The sequence below is a fragment of the Neltuma alba genome, unplaced genomic scaffold, assembly GCF_004799145.2.
Source record: "Neltuma alba isolate B1F8T4 unplaced genomic scaffold, ASM479914v2 tig00002511_pilon, whole genome shotgun sequence".
NCBI lineage: Eukaryota > Viridiplantae > Streptophyta > Magnoliopsida > Fabales > Fabaceae > Neltuma > Neltuma alba.
Genome location: NW_021632890.1, coordinates 71,297 through 92,185, shown reverse-complemented (window position 1 = coordinate 92,185; position 20,889 = coordinate 71,297). Strand labels below are relative to the sequence as shown.

Here is a 20,889-nt window from a genome sequence, read left to right as displayed (position 1 = left end):
ACCTTGTTTGATTGATTAAAAAGTCCTATTATATGGAATTCATTATAATTAAATTAATATATTTTTAATTGTTAAGTTTTATGTATGAAATTAAAAAACATACTAATAAATGTCATAAATTAATATTCAAATCCGAATAAATTAATATTAATCCCTAATTTTTTTGGCTGATAGTAATAAGGTTAGTGTTAATCCCTAAGAGTTGGTCAGGATCAATCACAATTGGATCTGCTTCATACTTAAAAAGCTGAGAATCAAACTCCTAGTACAGAAATGAAAGCCCAAGCTCCAACTGGTATGTATCAACTTAAGTTGGTTAGGATATTAGTTTTTCACTTCTTTATATTCTAATGATATTTGAATTTTTTTTTTAAAAAACTTATAGACAGATTGATCACCTACCAATAAGATTCTCAAGTTAATGACAAAATTTAAATTTATAATATTGTGGATTATGGGTTAAATGCTTACTAACTTAACCATTTTTTTTATTGGCAATGTATTAAAACGCTAAATGATCAAAAGGAAGCCATTCAACTTGCTAAGAAGAAGACAGGAGATATCATTAATTACATCAACTTATAAAAATAGTAGAAGCAAATCGTTAATCATTTAATTCCAGCAGTATGATCAGCCAAAAATGGAAAAAGTGAATTTAAGAACAACAATTCCAAGAGTGGCCAAGCAAATGAGCTCATAAAAATACATGACAAGCCGTCAATATACAGGCAACAAAGGACAAGATTGACGACCGTAGAAAATGGCTATAGGCTTTTATAAGTTGTGACAAAATTCTTTTTACGTATTTATCGTAAATCACAATTGAGAAATATAAATCATTCGGAATGAACCATAAACTGTTGAGTCCACGAATCTGTCATTTAATAATTGGAACAATTTATTATGATCACATGTTGCATTGTGAACCTAGATGATGAATGTAATGCTTACAAGATTCCAGTAACAATTATTGTTATAAACAAGGAATTCATACATTCTACTGCAGCTGCGGTTCACTTCAATATATATTGTACAATATAGTTCATCTCATTTTTTATATTACTTATACAGCAAGCAACATTGACAAAAAAGAAAGATCAAGATGATTTTTACAAACATAAAGAAACTTATAAAGAAACTTTTACAAACACCACTCAGTGAAGCAATAAGCAAACTGCATAATTTTGGTTTGTCAATATCTTCTGTAAAGTCTTCTTATATGGAGCCTTTCAAGGACAAGAAATGCCCACTTCTCTGGAATAAAAGTGCTTCCCATAGCTATTCCAAAAGCAAGTCCACCTCCATATCCAATCACAATTATCTTCCAGTCAAATTCAAAGAGGGGCTCATCATCTTCTGAAGGAGGAGTTATCACACGCTCTCCACGATGATCTTCACATTTCTTCAACAACTGGATCCCACATAATCCTTGGTTCCCCTCGAATGAATTGCTTTCGAATGTGTCAAACTGAGGGTTTTGAGGTATTGGACCAGACAGATGGTTGTAGGACACATTGAGGAATTCAAGGAAGTTGAGTTCTGTAAGTTCTTGAGGGATCTTCCCTGTTAAATTGTTGTGGGAAAGGTCTAATGCCTCAAGTTGAGATAGCTTTCCCAGAGAAGATGGAATACCTCCAGTGAACAAGTTATTAGACAGATTGAGCAAAACAAGCCCCTTCAAGTCTCCAATGTTATCTGGAATTTCTCCGTTAAGCTTGTTGCTTGAGAGATCGATGGCTATAAAGAAGTACAGTTGTTGGAGCTTCTCATAGACCATGAGTTTTCCTTTGTTGAAAATTGTGAAGGAATAAGGGTAAGTGAAGCCCCAGTAGCTTTCTGTTTGCTTGTAATAGTGATACCATGGCTCATACTTGAGCTGATTCGCGGCAGAAGCTCTCATGGATGCCCAGTCCTGAAGTAACTCTGAAGGAAAGTTTCCTGAGAAATCATTTTGAGAAAGATCAATGATGTGCAGCTTGGGAAATGTGCAAGTTGTTGGGGAGCTTATAACTCCAGAAAACTTGTTAGAACGTAGCACAAGGACTTTCAACTCAGGTAGATTTCCCAACCACAAAGGAAAAGAACCATTGATTTGGTTGTTGCTGACATCAAGATACTCTAACATTCTACAATTGCTCAATGTTTCAGGCATCTGACCCTGTAAATTGTTTTGGCTAAGATCAATCAACTTGATGGCACTTCCTTTCATGAATGTTTGAGGAATGAAGCCATACAACCTGTTGTTCCCCAGCTTGAGTGCTTGCAACTTTCTGCTGAAAGTTCCTAAACATGGTGGAATGTTACCACTTAAATTGTTGTACGATAATTCGAGGAACTCAAGTGATTTCAGATTGCAGATCAATGGTGGAATTTCTCCAACAAAAGAATTGTCAGAAAGTAATAATGCCCAAAGATTTTCTTTTCTATATATCCAGCTTGGGAGGGTACCCTTTATTTTGTTGTTTGACAGGTCAAGTTCTTCGAGCTGGTCCCGGTCTTTCAGAATTTCTGGAAACTCATTCATGCTGCAAGAAGCCAAAAATAATGTTCTAATATTCATGGCAAGACTTGCATTGAATGCACTTGGCTTGATAATCAATGACAGATTGTTATATGACAAACAGAGAACGGATAGCATCTTGAAGCTCCAGAAAAACATGTTAAGTTCTAATTGCCCAGACAAGTGATTTCCTCTCAGATCCATATAGCCAAGATTCTCTAGTGAGAAAATTGAGAGTGGTATTTTCCCGTGAAGCTTGTTCCCTGAAACATCCAGATGAGATAACTGGGTGATATTTGACAAGGAAGAAGGTAGATTTCCCTTGAATTGGTTATATCCAAGATCCAAATAAATGAGCCTAGTGAGGTTTCCAATTGAACCAGGTAGATTCCCTCAGAAGCCAGCACTCTGGAGTCCTAAAAACTGCAAGGGTATGCTAGAGTGAAGCTCAGGCAAATACCCAGAGAGACCCTGCTTCGCTCCCACATTGAGATACTCCAAATTTGGAAGATGAAATATTCCTATGGGAAATTCACCATGTAATCCAGTACTGAGCAGACAAAGGTATTCCAAAGAAGACAGATTGGTGAGTGCACTAGGTATTGGAGACGATATATTAACATAGCCAAGAGAAAGTACTTGCAAATTAGTTAAGTTTTGAACTACGTTTCCCAGGTTTTGCTGCTTGAAATGCAGCAGATTTGTTGGAGGAGATGAGGCATCATAGTTACAGCACAAATCAAGAACCAACAAGTTGGATAGTTGTGAAATCTCTTCTGGGATTTCTCCAGAAAATTTGGACCCAGAAAGGTCCAAATGGGTAAGCCTTGAAAGATGGGCAAAGCTTGATGGGATATGAGAGTAATTAAAGTGATTATCAGAAAGGTTAAGCTTTTCAAGTTGGGAAAGGTGAAAGAGAGTACTATTAGACTCAATAGAACCATAAATCTGACAGCTGCTAATGTCAAGGCCAATCACATGACCTGTTTGCTCATCACATTTCACGCCAAGCCATGAGCAGCAGTCTGAGCTTGAATTCCAAGAATTTGTTTTAGTATAACTGAGAGAACTTTGAGAAGCAAACTTAGTGATGGCAAATCTTTTCTTAAGTTGCAGCAAAGCAGAACTTTCAGCTTGATGACGTGGTGCAGGCTGCACAAAAACAAAACAATTAATGACTGTGAATGTGAATAGAAAATAAAGAGGAAGATTAAACATTGATTTACTAAGGAACCAAGACAGTCCCATATACAAAACTGGAGCTCAAAACTAGAATTCAGAGATATATGAAAGATGAAGCACACCAGTCAGGTTTTATGTACAAGAGATACTGGCGTTTTGTGCATAAATGTCAACGCACATGTTATTTGATACGTATTTATCTACATTTGTTTTTATCTGCTAGTCAAGTTCCGTATCAGTTATGGCAATGGCACCCTCAACTGTCCAAATTCGGTGGTGTGGGTTGAAGAAGGGATCAAAAATGTCAAAACACATGGCAATCTTGTTGTCCTTGTGTGTTGAAGATTGTGTACATGCCAAAGATTATATGCAATTGCTTTTGTAGAAATACTATTGCTGACTAGATTGGGGTATATGGTGAAAACTTTATGATGGAAAGAATAGGTCTTAAGAGAGTTAAATATTTAAGCCCAACAATATTTGAATATTAATTTTTGGTCCTAAACATAACTCATTAACCGACTCATTAATTGCTACTTTCTAATTTTACCCTTGTTAATAATTAACATTTAGTGTTAAAAAGCTTACCAAACTCCGTGTTCATCCATCTACGTCATTTAAATTGGGGGTAAACTTGAAAAAAATTATCAATTTAGAACAGATTTAATACTTTGATTACATTCTTTAATATATGAAAATTAGTTGAGAATGCTCTATAACAAAAATTAGAGGGAGTATCAGATATTAAATAATCGTAAAAGAAATAATTTTGATAAGAAAAGACCCTATTGCTAGCCAAAAGACAATATTAGCCAAGTGAAGAAAGATTGAAGCACTTGAGCTAGTGAAGATAGATTTTATTCGGCTATTTGTAGATGCATGAAGTTCCTTATTAGTCATGGCAATTGGCACCCTCAATTTTCCAAGTGGAGTGGTAGAGTTGAATTATACATTGTGGTTTTTGGTCTATTCTAGGCTTTTTGTAATGGATTGTATTCATAACAATTTTGATTATTCAAAGATATTGACTAAACCATAAAACAAGTTGTACTTGGATGGTATAGCTGTGAGATCAACTTTTAGAATAGCTGTTATGTTATTTGATGTAAAATATGCACATTTTAATAATCATTAAATGATTTATATTACCCAAAAAAAAAAATCTTGACAACTTATCATATTTGAGTCAAAACATATATTTTCTTTCACAATCTATTACACATTCGATCTTCTCAAAAAAAATTAAGAATTTATAGGAGATAAAACAATGAAATAAAAATTATTATTATTTTAAAAAACACGCAATTTTAAAGAAGTATCTATCTTTCTGCTAAAAAAAAAGGGAAGTATCTGTCTTAAGTTATAAAACAAATACACTATGACATGATTAAAGAAAAAAAAAGTTATGTAGCCCCAACCTCTTGGTGGACATGGTAGTCACTTATAACACCTTGATCAATGGACTATGCAAGTCAGGAAAAACAAGATCAGCCGTTAAATTGCTCCGGAATATGGAGAGATTGGGAATTAAGCCTGACACAATCATGTACAACACGATCATTGATGGGCCTCTGTAAAAGTGAACTTTTAATTGAGGCACGAGATGTGTATTATGAAATGCTTGATCAAGGAATGTCTCCTGAAATTGTCACATATAACTCTCTAATCTATGGTTTTTACAGCATGAGTCAAGCTTTGCTTGGTAAGATGATGAAGTTTGATCAGAAACCTTATGTTAAGGTTTTCACTTCTTTGATGGATGGCTATTGCTTGACTAATAATGTTAATGAGGCAAGCAAAGTATTTGATAAGATGCTCAAAAGTGGGTTGGAACCTACAATTATTGCCTATAACATCTTGATCAATGGGTATTGTAAGATTAAAAAGGTGGATAAAGCCATGAATCTTTTTAAAGAAATGCAGGTAGAAAATGTTGTACCTGATACTGTAATTTACAATACTCTAATTGATGGCTGTCTCAAATCAGGGAGAATTTCATATGTTTAAGATCTTATTTATATGATGCATGACAGTGATGGTCTCCCCACTATAATTACTTATAGTATCTTATTAGATGGATTGTGCAAAAGCCAACGACTTGACGAGGCAATTACATTATTGTTACAAATTTTCAATCATGGTATTTTGCCTGATGTGATCACGTGCGCTACACCAATTGATGGTTTGATCAAAGGCAGTAGACTAAATACTGCAGTAGATATTTTTCAATATTTGTTGGCCAAAGGTCTTCCTCTAAATGCTCATGCATATACTACTGTGATTGATGGACTTTGTAAAGAGGGTGTTTGATGAAGCACATGCGTTGCTTCATAAAATGGAAGAAAGAGGCTGCTCCCCTAATTTTATAACTTACAAAGTAATTATTCGAGGCACTCTTGAAGGAGAAGAGATTGATAAGGCAGAACAACTTCTTCATGATATGATTGATAGAGGCTTGTTACGAAAATGAAGCAAGCTGAGGCACTATGGCTCAAGTTCAAATTGCATATTTATGTTGATCTAGCATGAATTTGCTGATGCATGAATATTTTGTGTTATAGAAGTTGGACTACACATGAATGGTTTGAGCTATTACTTCTTGAACCAATGCTCGTGATTAGATAATGAGTCTTAAATACATCCTAAGAAAACCGTGATTTAAAATTCTTATATGTTATTGCTATATATGCTGCTTTCACATATTAACTAAAAGTTGTTGGGTTATCAAAAATCTATAGACCCCATCTGGTTTTCGTCTTAGAACCCAAACAAAAAGAAGATAAATTGGAGCGAATGCACAGGGATCCGTTTTCATCATTTCATATATGTCAATCCTGTGCGCTTATCAGGAGGTTTGTGCTTGTAGTGAAAAGAAGTATCATCACTCTTTCTCGATCTCACTTTATCTCTTTCTTTGGACCTTCATGTTCTCCGCCGCCGCCATCACCTCTGTTCACTTTCCACCATGATTGACTTTGGATCTAAGCTTGCTGTAGCCTCTCCTATAGTCATGTGTGGCTGATTCTTTCATCCTCCCTAAGATGTGGACCTAAGCCAGAACCATTATGCCAACAAGGGAGTTCATCGATTTCTCATATTCGTGATTGGCTTATCTTGTTGTATAAGCTATTTGTGATTATTGGATTAGATCTGGTTTGTATTCTTAAGGACATTGTATATTCAGATTAAAGTTGTGATTGAACCGATGGTTTATTCCTTGACTTGCAGTAGATTTAATTGGATTATTAGGTCTTGCTTGACTTGATGTTGCAATTGAATCAAATGAGATATGGTAGTTATAGACTGATGCTATTTTAGGAATTTTCAGTCCATCAATTCATAATGCGATGCATGTTTCCTTTTGAATGCATTTAGCTCCATTATTTTACGAGGTAATGAAGGTTGAGTCACACTCTTAGGAAGATCATTATCATCATTGCAATTATCATATTCTGTCATTCCCATCACCGTCACTCATTATTCATCTAAAACCAGAAAATCAATATAAAAAGTAGAACAGATAGATAGATCACGTAGATAAAATCACTCCATTCTCACAGTTAGTCACTTGTAAAGGCATTTAATTAACTAAAATCCCAAGACAATTAGCCTCCTTGTGATCTGACCTAGGGTTAAGCTATTATATTATAGAGCTTAATTCTAGTATTTTTGAGAGCCCTATGACAAGTCTTATCAAACTGGCATCATTGCTGGGAGGCATGGTTGCTTAGTTTCTTTTGTTGATCGAGTGTCAAATTTTTCTTTGACTTGTTCTATTGAATTTTTAGTGCATTTGCTTAGGTTCTAGCTTCTGAATCTTGCTGAATTTGGTGGGCATTGAAAGATGTTTTGCCTCTGGTTTGACTGTTCTTGACTGATTTCTCTTAAGGGATAAAAATTGCTTGCTGGCAAGTAGATTTTAATTGTCCAATTTTTTGGTTTAGTGGCTGGCAGCCTATGTACATTGTGAATTCTGGAAAAATATAAATATTTTGTTGTGCATTCTGTTCATCCTGTTAGTGGAATTAGCTGGGATTTGTTGTGCTCAGGTACAAAATTGCATTCTGGCCAGCATCTCGCATCATTGGGTGAAGATTTTCTGCTAAATATCACACTTGCACCAATTCTGAGAAAATAAAATGAAGAGTTCCTTGTTCCGATTACATTACTTCTGTGTCAACAGGGCAGATTATTTGCTAATTCAGCTCATTAACAGAATGAACCTGCTTTGGCGTGTTTTGTGTACTGTGCTGAATAATATTGCCTCGCATTCTGTGTGTTTGAAGATTAAAGTTGCTGTGTTGGACCTTATTGCTACTATTACTGTCTGATTTTTGCTTCTTAACACTGTTTCTGGTAGTAAAACTCTGAATTGTGAACAAAGACATACCATTTCTCTGTCTAAAAATCAAATAAAGCTTTCTGTTATTCACTGCAAGAAAAAATATATATTTTTGTGACTTGGGATTGCACCCACAAGTTCTTGCTAAAATTGCATTTTCTTCTAACTTGACTGAATCCAGTGACTGGAGTTGCTAATACTTATTTGAAATACTGTAAACTTATTTAGTTCATTAAGGGAAGCTGAAACAAGTGCTTGTCGATTTCTCACCATTTTGAGTGTGCATTGCTGAAAATATTCAACCATTCGTTGTTGGATATTTTGCACAGTTTGCAGAAAGCTTCTTGAAATTGAGTTAATTACGTGCTGATGTATTAGCATAGATCTGATTCCTTGCTTGTATGCTGAACTTCTAGTGATCCCTTGACTTGGCATTGTTGAACTCTTGCTGCTGTTCTGAATTGCCAAAATGCTGCTGAATTATTGTTGAATTTCTGAAGTTCACTAATCTGACTGCAATTTTTACTGTCAAGTTCTGTGAAATTTCTGTCATTGACTTGCTGCACAGAACCAGAAAACCTAAGAGCTAAGAATTCTACTGGTTTTCTTGCTGTCATTACCCGAGTTCTGAAATTTTTTGACTTGCTGCTGTGTTTATGCATTAGTTTTAGTCCTCGAATTTTGGGAAAATCTGCTGTGTTTACGCTGAATTTTGCTACCAATTTGTTGCATGAATTTTGTGAGCTGAACTGGGCAATTTTCCAATTCAATTGAGTCATGGAATAGTGTTCGAATATTGAAAGATTCAATTCTTACTCCGCTATGCCTACTAATGGTTTTCTGGATTATGACACAGGAAGTAGAGGTTTTCAAGGAGGGAGAATGTGGACGCCAAGCTACTCTCATTTGCAACATGAAACCTCCTATCCTACAGCGCAAGAACCTGAGGAACCACAGTGCTTATATTGCAACTCATTTTGGCAAAGTGGAAAGGATTGCCCTCAAAAACCAAAAATACCTTCTCATTCCCCATTTAAGACCATTCAAGAGGAAAGGATGTGGGAGTCAACTCTCCCTCCCTTGCACCATATGGACCCCTCTCCTGCGTTTCAAGCAACCACGGAGTTAGCATGCCTACGCTGCCTCCCTACTGAACATTATGGATGGGATAAGATTGCCTCTTGAACGAGAGAATTTCACTTCAACGTTTGATAGACAAACAAAGGCATTGAAAGAACTTTATGATCAAAAGAAGGTGCGATGGCCGATGGGACAGATTGGGTGTTGAAATGGTGATGCTTGGGTGCCCTGAGAAGATACAAAAGGAGGCAAGAGAACTTGAATCTTTCTTCAGTAGACATGAGGATCATATATTATGGAGAAGATCAACGGGCGAATTTGGAGCTCCACGACCCCAGGACTAATATGGAGGGCAAGAAAATTCACTACTGCCGCATGATGTGAATTCAATTAGAGAAATTGGTACAGATTTTGAAAGTGCAAAAATTGCCCGAGAGCAGATTCGATCAAGAGCATTATGAAGGTTTGAAAAGAGATCATGGAGATCAAACACATACTGGAAGTACTGATGTTGAGAATTACTTGCTGAATCAAGAAGGAATTAATGCTGGAGAACTGATTTCGCCGATTGAATCTCAGTCTGGTGATGAAGTTGGAAGCGAATTTCTGCAGTTGAAGGAGTCAAACAAAGCAATCAAGGATGGGATACATCTAACAGATGCTGCTGGAAGTGCTGGAGAATTGAAAGAATAGGCCGCTCTACCTGAGATCGAATCTGAATTTGATCAACTGGACCCACAACTGCAGAACAAGATTCAGGCTTGCATTTTGCGGAGATAAAAGGACTTTGAGCTTCCTTGAGCTTCAAAAATTCATTCCCCTCTTTAAATTGCAACCTTATTTAATTAATTTTCTGGATCTTGTTTGCTTTGCGTATTAACTCCATGCAATTTGGAAACATTGAGGCCTAAAGTTTCTTATACTCATTTATATACTCCTCCGGTCCTAAATGTAAGATCCTTATACTAGTGTGTATAAGGGTCTTACATTTAGGACCGGAGGAGTATTATATTTTTACATTCATGCATTTAGATGGCTAGTTAGAAGCCATCTATTTGCATTTAGTGGCCGCAATTAAAATATTTTAAAATCTTGAAATAAATATTTACAACCTGAAAATACGAATTATTTATTTAAAGGTTGTTTATATTGTAATTTAACATGTTTTATTAAAATATAATTTTATTTTGAAGGTTTTAGTTGAATTATAAATTTTAAACGCTGCAAAATTATTGATTTTTTTTTTGTTCCAACAAATGATTATAAGAGATGAGGGGCTTTTTGAGAGGTAATGTCATCAATTTTGCTTTCTACTTAAAAAAAAAAGGTATTTTAATCATTTAACAATATTCAGAAATTTTTAATTAGGCCTTGTGGCTTATTAATAATTTGTTAAAAATTTAAGCTTGAAATTGAAAACAATTAAATAGGTAGGAAAGAAGTAATATGAATTCATAATTTCATTTTGAGTTGGTTAGGCAATATCAGATTTAACCTCAGCTATATTCAACTATATCTTTTTACCTTTAGCTTGGTTTAATTAAATAAATAGAGCCAAACTTTCGAATATCAGCATTATAAACAATGTTCTCATAATAAAAGCGATGCAAAAGGGTAAAAGGGAAGAAAGAGTAGAGAGAAAGAGTGGGGGGAAGGAGGGGAGGAGACTGGGAGAATAGATTATTAGGGACAGAGAAAAAGAAAGAGTAAAATGATAATTAATTCAATTTATTCAACGGCCTACTAAACAAATGCATTAAGATGCTACTTAATAAAAATCTGGAATTAAATGCAAAAAACAATTAATTATAGAGTAACCTCCCTGGCATTTTGCTCTAGTTACATTGATTTCTCTATATTTTGAAAACATACACTTAAGTCCAAACCAATAACTCTGTTAAGAATATTCTAAAAAGATACTTTTTGAATTAAAATGTATATTAAGATACTTTTTATTTACTAATTTACCTTTCATAACACTAAATCCCTAAATTTTGGTTAAAAAGTTTTGACAAATTTTTAAAAAAAATTTCACCAATAACTATTTGTTTAGTGTTTTTATCATATTGGGATGAAAAATTAGTTAATTTATTTAATTTAGACATAAAGGCCTTGAATGGATATTTGATTAATTCTTTAAATGAATATACAAGAGATTAAATACATTATAAACGTTTCTAACAAATTTTTTATTTCAAAATTTGGAATTATAAATTTAAATGAGTTCTATAGTCTTTAAACATAGACAATTTATATTACTCCTTCAATTCTTAATGTAAGATCCATTTAACTAATTTGATTAGATTAAGGAAGTTAAGTAAGTTAGTTAATTATAAAAAAAGTGACATATTTTTTCTAAAAACACCATAGTTATCTTTCTTAATATCTCCTTTCCCTCTTCTACTTAGTTATGGTTGAGAGAGTATCTATAAGGGTAATTTAGAGAAAATTGATAAATATGAGATATAAGTCTTATATTTAAGACCAAAACCAACTCAAGAATTAGATCTTATATTAAGGACCAAAAGAGTATATGATGAAAAAATATTTATTTAATATATTGTTTAGCCATTTAAAAATAAAAAATTAAAATTATCAAATTTTATAATATAATCAAAATTAATAAATTTTATTTTATATTAAAAATTTAAAAATACATGTATTAAAAAAAATTTTGTTGTATTAAAAATTATTTTTTAAAGAAACAAAAATGTTTAAATAACTTCAATATTAATGAGAGGTATTTTGATCTAAATAAAAATTTAAAAGTCAAATTTAACAGTTACTTAACAGTTAAATAAATAAAAATAAAATCTCAAATATACAATACAAATTTGTGACATATTTTAATTTTAATAAAAATTTACGCGCATTTTCATAATAAAAAAAAATCTATATTTCAGGTAAAATAGATTTGCAATTAGAATAGTTTTACTCTTAATCGTATACTTCTTTGTTACAAAAACAATGCTCATCATCCCAGACACTGTCAGTAGGTCCGTGAATATTTAGAACCTGAAAGTTCTTGGAATTCTTTGCCAACTTAACCGTGAAAGTCTTTGAAATTCTTTGCCAACTTAACCGATCATATTTGATATTCCAAAAACCACAGTACACACACAATAACTTGCACTCACCTAATTTCAGTGAGAAATTTGAATACAAGACTAACTTATATAAGCAAGGAAAAGACTTCCCATAAATCACTCCGATTTAAAATAAATATTTTTCCCCCAAAAAACCACTTGAGTTATAATTTTTAATTTTAAAAACTTACCCAAAAACACTTATTTCAGAATGGAAAATAATGACATCCTAAAAACACAGGATTACTGAAAAATTCATTTTAAAATACACTTAAAGACCATGCAGCTTACATGAGTGGGGAAAAAAAAGGAACAACACGAATTATTTTAAATTTGACAACGAATTATACTGCACAAGATCACTCAAACTGGTCAAAAACCATATGAATAATCTATCAACTCTGTAATTCGATAGTAATTTCGAGTTGAAAGCCCAATGATCAAGAGGCGCGATTACAATAAAGAGCATAAATCCAGAGCGTTAAAAGCCTGCAATCCACAACATGAACTAAGTTCATATTTATTTACAAACCTGAAAGATCCATGTATACTCTGTTTAGCTTTTATTGTTGTAAATGACCTTTAGCTAAACAGGTTTCAAAAGAGGGTATATTTGGATTGAGAAAAAAATGACTTGAAGGAATAGATAGTTTGGATATAAGTCAACCCTATCCCTTCTTTCCTCAATCCATATATACCCTTTAAAAGTCTTGGTAATGCTGCTTCTGGATGTTTCGTTTTCATCATCCTTATCCTTCACTTTGCTCGACCTCTCCTGCCTGTGTAGTTTTTTGTTTCTTTCCTTCTGTACTATCCGTGCCTGGGACAGGGAAAAAGAAACAGACATATCACCTTCATGCACATCAAAATCTTGTCCCATTATAGCCAATACCCAGAAATGGCAAGTTCAAAAAAGTTATTTAAAATTTTAAAGGGCTAACGGCTTTGTTGCCTAGTGGTATGGAAGCTCCCTGTGAGGGAGAGGCTGTGGTTCGGTCTCACTTATAACTTCAGGCCATTAATATCCATCCCTTTAATTCAAAAGCCAAAGAATTAAAGGGGAAAAAGTTCTCATTCCAACGGTGCCGCTGCTCACTTTCAGTTCCCCAAATTTATGCATGACTACTTTGTACACTAGAATTGAGCTCGAGGAGAGCCATTTTCAGACAACGCATCAAGCAATTGGAATAATGAATTTCAAAGGAACAAGGGAAAAAAGATTGAGTTGAACAATGCTTTGCATTTCACTATCACTGAAAGCAAAGGGTGCAATCTTAGATTCCAATTCACGGACAGGCCTCTATGATCATCCAACATAATCAGTCGCGCATCTATATATGTTTGGAACTCTGCTGAGAACCCAGAACTCATCCCCATGGAAGAAGTAAACAACTAAACCAAAAATATAGAAAGTAATATCTAGATATTCTTTCATGTTCGTAAATTGCTTCAGTATGATAACTGTTCAACACAGAACTGTGACTCCACAGATGCAAAAATTGAAGGGCAAAGGGATTGAAGGAAACCTCCATCAGATACTGAAATTATTACCTTGAGAATAATGAATATAAAAAACTTTTAACGCCACACCAGAAAGCGAATGAAGGTCACGAACATCTTCTAAGCTGAATCTTCTCACCAGTTCAACTGAGAAGTAATGCTTTTCTCAACAGGATGATATTCTGTGTGCATGTGTTTCATAGCTTTTTCAGACCCAGGCTGCTCAAGCCACTTGTCATATAAACTTCTCACAATACTATTGTTAAAGGGATCTGCTACCAAAACCTAGCAAATTGACGAACACTAATTTCAGAATATTTCCAGAAATATAGTTCATAAACAAATACGACTTTGAGCTTTCACCTTTCCCAACGACCCACCTCAACCAAAACAAAAAAAAAAGAACAAATAAAACATTTGAAAATTAGCTTATCTGAAGGGGTTCATTAACTATTAAGTATGGTTGAATTAGGTTTCACCTTCCACATAAAATACCAATGCCATTTTTGAATATCTATGTTTCCTTCTATAAGAATGATAATGGATGATGTACATATATTTATTTTAAAAAGAAACAAAAATTTCAGAAGGGTCAGACTGACAAACATGACAAGAATCTGAACCATAAATTTATATGCTCAGAGATCCCGGAACATACGGCATGCATGCATGCATGTATATGCACGTCTACTATTCAAAATAAGTGCAACCATGAAGTAATGGCCAGTCAGATAAAACTTACATTTTCCATGTATGAAGCTTCCAATAATTGACTCAACTCTTTCAGAGATTGACCTGGCTTAGGTTTGATCTGCCCTCCACCATTCAAGCAACCTGGTTCAATTCATCATAGTTAAATACGCATCCAATTTCCTAGCCTAGCAACAACATATCAATTGAAGCATATGGAATTTATAATAAAAGAGAGACCGTGACCTGAAGGGCATGCCATGATCTCCAAGAAATGGTAATCACATTTCCCACTCTTAACCTTTCTAACAATATTTTGCAGGTTTCGGAAACCATAACATAGAGCAAATTTCAACACTGTTTTTCCCTCCACCTGCATAGACAATAAGACAAAATACTGCATTAATATTACGAGCTAGAGAAATAAACTGGAGCTTAAAAAAGCCTGCAGAAACTGTTTAACAATTGTGTCATCAAGTTCAATGTGGCTAAGGCACAGGACAGTTTCAGGTTACCATAGCAACTTTGTGTTAAGGATAAGTACTGGATCCTGAAAATACTTTAATGCTTTTGCTGTATAATTACTTGGCACTTCCATAACCATAACCAGACATTTGTGGATATTGGGTTCAAACAACCACCTTACAAGGAATAGACACATATACAAGTAATGTGAATAAGTTTACAAGAACTTGCCTCCAGAGCAACTTCCTGGAAATCTGAATTCCTAATATTTTTGAAGTTTAGGGGACCATCAATTTGTCTCCCAAATAGTGTTTTTGCTGCATATCGGAAAACTGTTTCTGCGTAACCCCCAGAGCTTCCACAGACCCCATAAAGATCTCCTTCTTCATTAACATTAGTCAGCCTGTAAGCGGCAGCATGTATGTAAATACTAATTTTAGACAATTGACAAACTTTGAAAATCAACTAAAATCAGGTTCATACAGTGTATCCAGAGAGGACTCTTCCAAACTTCCGAAATCAACTTCTTTTAGCTGTAAGATTGGATCATTACAGGTATTAATACTGATAACGTGAGCTAAAAGGAAGATCGTATCAAAATGAGAACAAAGAAACTTCTCACCTGAATTAATTCCAAAACCTCTCCAGTTGTCAATACTGAATCTACCTCTGGAATTCTATTAAACTCGCTCTGGTCTCCATTGTCATGGGACTCCAGGTCAAAGACAAAGTCATCCCTAGCAGCCTCCAGCTTTTTATCATAACAGGGCATTACAGTAACATGGTAAACTTCCTCAGGCCTGCCAGACAATTAACCAAACATTTTTTTGGTATTAATTAACTAAACATTTTATTAAGCCAACATAAATTAAACAAAAAATGAGCCTATCATTTCGAGCATACAAAAGAAAATTGATCATAGACATGGTGAATTTCCAAAACTTTACAGTAGATAAAATAGACAGTCCAATCATAGTATAACTCAAACCTATGTGGGCAGCAAATATATAATTGAAATGGACAGACTACCTAAATCCCATATCTTGGCATGCATGGTGCTTTATGATAGCTCCAGCTGTTTGCTGAGGACTCTTCACAGTTGAAATATAAGGTAGAACAAATGATCCAAGTTGCTTTTCAGCATAGCATATCCAACCTATAAAAAAAATGGCTTTTGTCAATAAAAACTGTTCAGCAATTTCTTCATCCCATTCCTGACCCCTTGCACAACTCTATCCCACATACTGCATGGTAAATTTAAGCTCCCTCAACCCCCTCATCCCTCTATCAGTGTGCATGCAACACCCAAAAACACCAGCAATTGAGCATATAAATCCTGTGCATTTCAGGAATTCAGTGGCCCATACCACACTCTGAAACCCCAAAAGGTGTTTCCTATTAGATTAAGGAGGTGTTTGGCATGTCCCAAAAGCACTTTAAAAAAGTACTTTCACGCAAATCAAGACAAAACTTCTCTCATATGCTTACCTCGAACTCCATGAAATCATTCCTAAAACCGTAGTTTTGTTTTCACCTAAACACCCCCAAGAAAATTTTTGAAGTATTCTAACATTTCTTGAACACTTTCCTAACATGTTAGAACACGTGATGAATACATCTTAAGCACGTTACATTTATTCGTTGATGCATCTAACTGTTATTGTAATCAATATATAGATGTACAAACATACCTGGGCAAGCTGATGCAATCATCGGTAGGCCCAACTTAGAACTCCCATCATTGATTAATTGGTTGTGTTTATACCTTGAGATGAACTCATTACAAGACTCAATAAGTGTTAGGTCTCTACTGCAACTTGTATCAAAAATTGCCTTCACTCCCAAGGATTTAAAAAATCTTGTCAGCCTTTTGAAAACCTGAAAAGCAAAAATTTCATTCGCAAACTGAGTGGGAAAGAGACGATGAACGCAACAAATATATTCCAAATTTAATCATGATGACAAAAGACAATATTCTATAAGTAACCTGCAGTGGAGAAATGCCAAAATGAACCGCAAGTGAAGCCCTTGACTGGGGAGAGAGAGACACAATTACAGCCTTTCCTTTATTGATATTGGACAGGAACTCATCCAAACTCTGTTTCTCTAGCATCACAGTCTCCGCCGATGTCACGCACCCACTGGGTCGTCAAAAGATTTATCATGCTTCCAATTGGAACATGTACTATAATAAAATTAGAAAGCTTCCTTTACATCAATCTTATACATTTTTGCAACTTGAAATGAAAAAATTTCACCATTTTGATTCCAATTACCCAATAGGGTTCTAGGATTATCAATTCTATAGGGTTTGTAACATAAGACTTTGAATTGCAAAGCTACAAAGTATATGACTAAAATCAAGTTTCCCCCTCATAAAGGAATATTTATAATTTTTTCTCTTTTAAAATTGTCTAATCAATTTACTCCCTTGCATATAATATCCTTATATGTCAATGTACTACCTATGAAACTTATAGTTGATCTTCTCTCACTCTATATAATAAATAATTAGTGACAAAGCATCATTACATTGTTAATTGCATTTATATTTATGAAACCAAATTAAGAAATATCAATGCGGGCAAAAACAAATTTACATTACAATTCTATGAAGGCACAAAAACTACTCTTTCTGTGCGGGGCTAAATTGATCAGATAAATTTATCAAGAATCAATTTGAGAAGAATCCCCTTAGCAAGGCATCTCCAACCACTGCCAAAAGGATTAAGCCCAAGCAAAATCGGACACATCAAAGCTGTCACAAGAAATCATTACTCAACGATCCAACAAGGCAACAGCTTTCAAAAATAATAACAACATAAAACCAATAAAAAGAGCTCATTCACGGATTCCAACTCGAATTACAACAACCCCTATGACACAGAGAGAGTATGAAGACTCACCTGCATGCTAAACAGTCCTTGAGAGAAATCTTAACAGGTTCCGGTTGTGATTGCTTTTTGGCAGTTGAAACCTTCAGTGATATTTACATGAAACACGTCAAGTTAATGCTATCTATTCCCAGTTTATCTCTGCTAACTACTGAATATAATATAGAAAAAATTCAAAAATTTATCCAATTTTAAATTTTAAATAACACTATAACATCAATTCAGAAAGAATTACATATCAACACCCATGGATAGCATATTCTTTTCACACATTTGGAGGGTTGCTCAAGGGTTAAAACAAAAAAGACATTTAATTCACGAGCAAGCCTAACCAAGTAACCAACATAACTTCATCCAAATGTTAATGGAACATTGAAACCAAAACCAATACCTCAACCTTGTCAGGCTTTGTAGTGTTAGACTTTAATCCCTTGAGAGAGACTATGCATGCTTGGGATGGCGCAATGAAATCATTGAGATCTCCAATGCGAAGAGCTGGTGAGAATTTCTGTGACATCTCCCACTCTTGCCCTTCATGTCCAATCAACAAACAACTCAATTCAAGCAAATAGAACCAAAGCTAGCAATACAAATGGTTGAACCAACAACAAATTAGACAATGATGTTCAAAGAATAATGAAAAATCAGGGTTTGGGAGGAAATAAGACAAACAAGTAGGAGGATTAGCAGGAGCCTAAGAAGTTGTTGGAAATGGGCCCTAGGGAGAGGCCCAATCATCCTATTAAACCAAGAATCATTACAGCTATGTATACTGATTTACTAACCGTTAAAGACCTGATCCTTAGGCGCTAAATTAGGGATTACAGAATATATTTATTTCCTGTTTTGCTTCCTTATTAAATCTGGAGGATTTCATGCGATATGCTGAATCACTCCTCTCCCTATATGTATCGCACAAATCTGTGGAATAAAATACAGCTTTTCTGCACACAAATTCTCAGAAGTGTAGGTCAAAGATAGCTTAATGTCTCTAGAAGTCAAGAGGCTGCTCCGTTTTCTTTATATGTAAAGGAAGAATTTTGGAATATTTACAATAACCTAAGTTGTTTTAAAGAAATAAATAAATAATATTTAATATACTTAATACTATACATAAACACATAACAATGAATATGCGGTCAGCGGTCAGCACCTCTCCAGGTGCAAATCTTGTCTATGCATTTTGTTCAATATAATCTAATGGCTGATATTTATACTTATCCAAAGCTAGGAGCACAAACAGTTGAATTGACAATAAACTAGACAATGATGTTAAAAGAATAATGAGAAGTTATGGTTTTTTGAAGGGGGGAAAGAGGACAAAAACGATGAAACACTGGGAAAAAGAAATACAAAAGCAATTATGATTTAATGTATTACAAAGTAAGCAAGAAATAAATAAATCTATCACATACATTCGCATATTATACACTCGCAATTACCATCCTATGCTACACAAAAATCAGAAAATCATATGGCATGCCACTCCTTTATCAAAACAGACTATATTTTGATGTTGGTTCGTCAAATGACGCTTCAAACGAAATTCTTGCTCATATGGCACCCAAAGATAAGGAAGCACCCCGAAAACACAAGCATCCAGCTCCAACTATATATCCCCAATTCCAAATCACTACAACTATTTCATGTTGCTACAAAGCTTTACCCTCCTTTGCTCCATCTCCACCAAATATTCCAAGTAACAAGAAATACAAAATCCTTCTCATACGAATTATAATGTTTAAAATTGTTAACAATTCAAAGAAACAGGAGAATATAACACTACACTTGTTCATGCAAGATATTAACATCACAAAATCTTAAAAGAGCCCTTTTTATCAGGTGCTCAAGGCATGTTGGAGCATATAGAAAACCATAGCAGCCTTCTCTTAATACTCTAAGCTTGACAGATCAAATCTTTCTTGACAAATATATTGATATACAAAATACGGATATGAATTCTTCAAAAGGTTTGTTTGTTGACTCAGATGACATGGTCTTAGGACAAAGTACCTTCTCCAATTTTCTAGGTAGGTGGAAGAGTGAAAAATTGATGACTGACTAGCTCCAGATTATTAATTTAAATACACTCGGGAAGTTTCACTAACGGAGAAAATCTCCTCCCAAATAAAGAGTCCAACCTGTTCTCTTTATAAAAGAAGAGTATGAATCAATTAAGTAGACATTAAAACAAAACAAAAACAAGCTAACATACCCGAACAATATCATCCAAAACACACAGCAAAATAAACTCTCTTTTTTTTTTCATAACGTACTCTATTTTTCCCATACATCCATTTCGGTTGGATTTTCAATGAAAACATTTCTATTGAATCTTGAAGGTATGCTTCTAAGCTGTGAATTGTAAAGCATATCATCATGAGATTCAAAAATAAATTTAAGCATCTGCCTTCAGACAAACACGCAAGAGGCGAGAGCATATTGATTCAGACACTTCTTCACAGCTCTCTCAAACAGAGCACCGCAAGCGTTCAGAAACAGAGAGGCGGAGGAAGAGGGAAAAGTGAAAGCCACACCTGCTTGCCGTCGAGGCTGAGACAGAGTGAGGACTGAGAACTGAGGGAGACGACGTTCAGCTCTGAACAAGGAGTCGTCGTCAGCGTCGAGGGAGGATAAGGGTTCGGGGAACAGCGGAAGGATTGCAATAGGACTGGTCTCTCGTCTCTCGTCGGTGTCGAGGAACAGATGAAGGATTGGAAGAGGATTGGCTTTCAATTCTCGTCTCTCGTCGGCGTCGAGGTCTGGTCTCGTCTCGTCAACGTCGGCGTGAGGCTGAGGCGTGAACACTTGGCAAGATTGAGGGAGGAGCCGAGGAGCCGAGGAGGGAGGTTAGGGATTCGAGTCTCTCGACAGAGGAAAGGAAGTGGGAAACCGGGAAAGCTCTGGTAATTTAATTTTCAATAATTTGAAGTGAAAAGGGCAGCCGGGATGGGAGGGTGTGGCTATGATTTTTTATTTTAAAATCCTTAAATTTTTTTAATTTAAAAATCCTAAATCAGCTATTTCACAAAAATATGTTGTTAATTGAAGTGCAGCAAATATTTTTTATTTAGAATTTTAAAATGGGAAAACTAAACCCTACGTCCTTATAATTATAGTGAGTTTTGACTTAGGTCCTTACATTATTTT

At 34.8% G+C, this 20,889-nt stretch overlaps 3 protein-coding genes across 6 annotated transcripts; all 3 read right to left on the bottom strand.

Moving 5' to 3' along the window:
- Positions 1 to 1,192: 1,192 nt before the first annotated feature.
- LOC114730750 (receptor-like protein 34) lies at positions 1,193 to 2,704 on the bottom strand. Its single transcript, XM_028917857.1, has one exon. The coding sequence runs from the start codon at positions 2,702 to 2,704 to the stop codon at positions 1,193 to 1,195; it is 1,512 nt and encodes a 503-aa protein (XP_028773690.1).
- Positions 2,705 to 2,893: 189 nt separating this feature from the next.
- LOC114730738 (receptor-like protein Cf-9) lies at positions 2,894 to 5,243 on the bottom strand. Its single transcript, XM_028917849.1, has 2 exons — positions 5,133 to 5,243; positions 2,894 to 3,652 (listed from the first exon to the last, which is right to left on the bottom strand). The coding sequence occupies exons 1-2, from the start codon at positions 5,241 to 5,243 to the stop codon at positions 2,894 to 2,896; spliced, it is 870 nt and encodes a 289-aa protein (XP_028773682.1).
- A 7,308-nt stretch (positions 5,244 to 12,551) lies between these two features.
- Positions 12,552 to 20,595, bottom strand: LOC114730650 (protein NAR1-like). Of its 4 annotated transcripts, none has more exons than XM_028917760.1 (13): positions 20,277 to 20,595; positions 18,131 to 18,270; positions 17,752 to 17,822; positions 16,833 to 16,986; positions 16,537 to 16,750; positions 15,875 to 16,001; positions 15,468 to 15,645; positions 15,329 to 15,378; positions 15,077 to 15,248; positions 14,627 to 14,753; positions 14,433 to 14,524; positions 13,742 to 13,975; positions 12,552 to 13,010 (listed from the first exon to the last, which is right to left on the bottom strand). In XM_028917760.1, exons 2-12 carry the CDS (start codon positions 18,254 to 18,256, stop codon positions 13,826 to 13,828), a joined length of 1,461 nt encoding a protein of 486 aa, XP_028773593.1. In that variant the 5' UTR covers positions 18,257 to 18,270; positions 20,277 to 20,595; the 3' UTR covers positions 12,552 to 13,010; positions 13,742 to 13,825. The 4 variants fall into 4 exon arrangements, with proteins under 4 accessions (XP_028773593.1, XP_028773608.1, XP_028773601.1 ...); XM_028917775.1 differs by having other exon boundaries at positions 16,537 to 16,723; XM_028917768.1 differs by having other exon boundaries at positions 18,137 to 18,270.
- Between the last annotated feature and the right edge of the window lie 294 nt (positions 20,596 to 20,889).